Raw genomic sequence first — 2,500 nt, forward strand, 5'->3', positions numbered from 1 at the left:
CTTCAGCTTCTTGGCTTCCTTCAGGTGATCCTCCACAGAGTGCTGCCTGAGGTCAGAGGTCAACATGCGTTAGTAGAGCTCACTGAATGACTGTGTGTGTGTGTGTGTGTGTGTGTGTGTGTGTCGCACCTGTGCTCCAGCAGCAGTGCTTCAGTGTTCTCAGTCTCTTCCAGCTCTCTGCAGCTCTTGCCGGGTTTCTGCAGAACAGAACAGCTCTTCAGATCTGAGGGTCTCAGCAGAACAGCTCACAGCTGAGGAGAGTCTGCCGGACCCAAGCAGACCGAACCCAACCTTCCCATGAGCATCTGGTCCTTCCTGTGGGCGGGGTGGAGCGGCTGCGGGCCGAGGACAGAGCCCTGAGGTGTGCCGTGAGCGCTTCTTCATCTGGCCGGTGCTGAGGGAAACAGCAGATCAGAGCGACGCACACACAAACGCACGCACACACACACACACACACACTCTCCACTCTAAGTGCAGCACACACTGTGACTCGCTGAGCTGAGGTGTCCTGATGCTGTGACTCACTCTGATTGGCTGAGGCATTCTGATGCTGACTGTGACTCACTCTGATTGGCTGAGGCATTCTGATGCTGACTGTGACTCACTCTGATTGGCTGACACTGTTCTGATGCTGACTGTGACTCACTCTGATTGGCTGAGGCATTCTGATGCTGACTGTGACTCACTCTGATTGGCTGAGGCATTCTGATGCTGACTGTGACTCACTCTGATTGGCTGACGGTGTTATGGTGCGGACTGTGACTCACTCTGATTGGCTGAGGGATGCTGGTGCGGACTGTGACTCACTCTAAATGGCTGACGGTGTTCTAATGCGGACTGTGACTCACTCTGATTGGCTGAGGGGGTTCTGATGCTGACTGTGACTCACTCTGATTGGCTGAGGGGTTCTGGTGCAGACTGTGACTCACTCTGATTGGCTGAGGCGTTCTGATGCTGACTGTGACTCACTCTGATTGGCTGAGGGGTTCTGATGCTGACTGTGACTCACTCTGATTGGCTGAGGGGTTCTGGTGCAGACTGTGACTCACTCTGATTGGCTGAGGCGTTCTGATGCTGACTGTGACTCACTCTGATTGGCTGAGGCGTTCTGATGCTGACTGTGACTCACTCTGATTGGCTGACGGTGTCCTGATGCGGACTGTGACTCACTCTGATTGGCTGAGGCGTTCTGATGCTGACTGTGACTCACTCTGATTGGCTGAGGCGTTCTGATGCTGACTGTGACTCACTCTGATTGGCTGACGGTGTCCTGATGCGGACTGTGACTCACTCTGATTGGCTGACACTGTTCTGATGCTGACTGTGACTCACTCTGATTGGCTGAGGGATGCTGGTGCGGACTGTGACTCACTCTAAATGGCTGACGGTGTTCTGATGCGGACTGTGACTCACTCTGATTGGCTGACGGTGTTCTAATGCGGACTGTGACTCACTCTGATTGGCTGAGGGGTTCTGGTGCGGACTGTGACTCACTCTGATTGGCTGAGGCGTCCTGATGCGGACTGTGACTCACTCTGATTGACTGACGGTGTCCTGATGCTGACTGTGACTCACTCTGATAGACTGACGGGGTTCTGATGCTGACTGTGACTCACTCTGATTGGCTGAGGCGTTCTGATGCTGACTGTGACTCACTCTGATTGGCTGAGGCGTTCTGATGCTGACTGTGACTCACTCTGATTGGCTGAGGCGTTCTGATGCTGACTGTGACTCACTCTGATTGACTGACGGTGTCCTGATGCGGACTGTGACTCACTCTGATTGGCTGAGGCATTCTGATGCTGACTGTGACTCACTCTGATTGGCTGAGGCGTTCTGATGCTGACTGTGACTCACTCTGATTGACTGACGGGGTTCTGATGCTGACTGTGACTCACTCTGATTGGCTGACGGGGTTCTGATGCTGACTGTGACTCACTCTGATTGGCTGACACTGTTCTGATGCTGACTGTGACTCACTCTGATTGGCTGAGGCGTTCTGATGCTGACTGTGACTCACTCTGATTGGCTGACGGGGTTCTGATGCTGACTGTGACTCACTCTGATTGGCTGAGGGATTCTGGTGCGGACTGTGACTCACTCTGATTGGCTGACGGTGTTCTGATCCGGACTGTGACTCACTCTGATTGGCTGAGGGGTTCTGGTGCAGACTGTGACTCACTCTGATTGGCTGAGGCGTTCTGATGCTGACTGTGACTCACTCTGATTGGCTGACGGTGTTCTGATGCGGACTGTGACTCACTCTGATTGGCTGAGGGGGTTCTGATGCTGACTGTGACTCACTCTGATTGGCTGACAGTGTTCTGATGCTGACTGTGACTCACTCTGATTGGCTGAGGCTTTCTGATGCTGATTGTGACTCACTCTGATTGGCTGACGGGGTTCTGATGCTGACTGTGACTCACTCTAATTGGCTGACGGTGTCCTGATGCTGACTGTGACTCACTCTGATTGGCTGACGGGGTTCTGATGCTGACTG

General features: G+C 53.5%; 1 protein-coding gene across 1 annotated transcript in view; it reads right to left on the reverse strand.

The window, feature by feature from the left end:
• The window catches only part of aff1 (AF4/FMR2 family, member 1), a 12,109-nt gene that overhangs the window by 7,625 nt on the left and 1,984 nt on the right, over positions 1-2,500 (reverse strand). The window contains exons 6-8 of the mRNA XM_056447201.1: positions 292-394; positions 130-197; positions 1-46 (exon numbers count right to left, since the gene is read on the reverse strand). The exon at positions 1-46 is cut by the window's left edge and continues 18 nt beyond it. Of these exons, the coding sequence (XP_056303176.1) occupies positions 1-46; positions 130-197; positions 292-384 (207 nt within the window). The 5' untranslated portion in view covers positions 385-394. The remainder of the gene's footprint in view (positions 47-129; positions 198-291; positions 395-2,500) is intronic.

This window comes from Danio aesculapii, chromosome 21, assembly GCF_903798145.1.
Source record: "Danio aesculapii chromosome 21, fDanAes4.1, whole genome shotgun sequence".
Classification (NCBI taxonomy): Eukaryota; Metazoa; Chordata; class Actinopteri; order Cypriniformes; family Danionidae; genus Danio; species Danio aesculapii.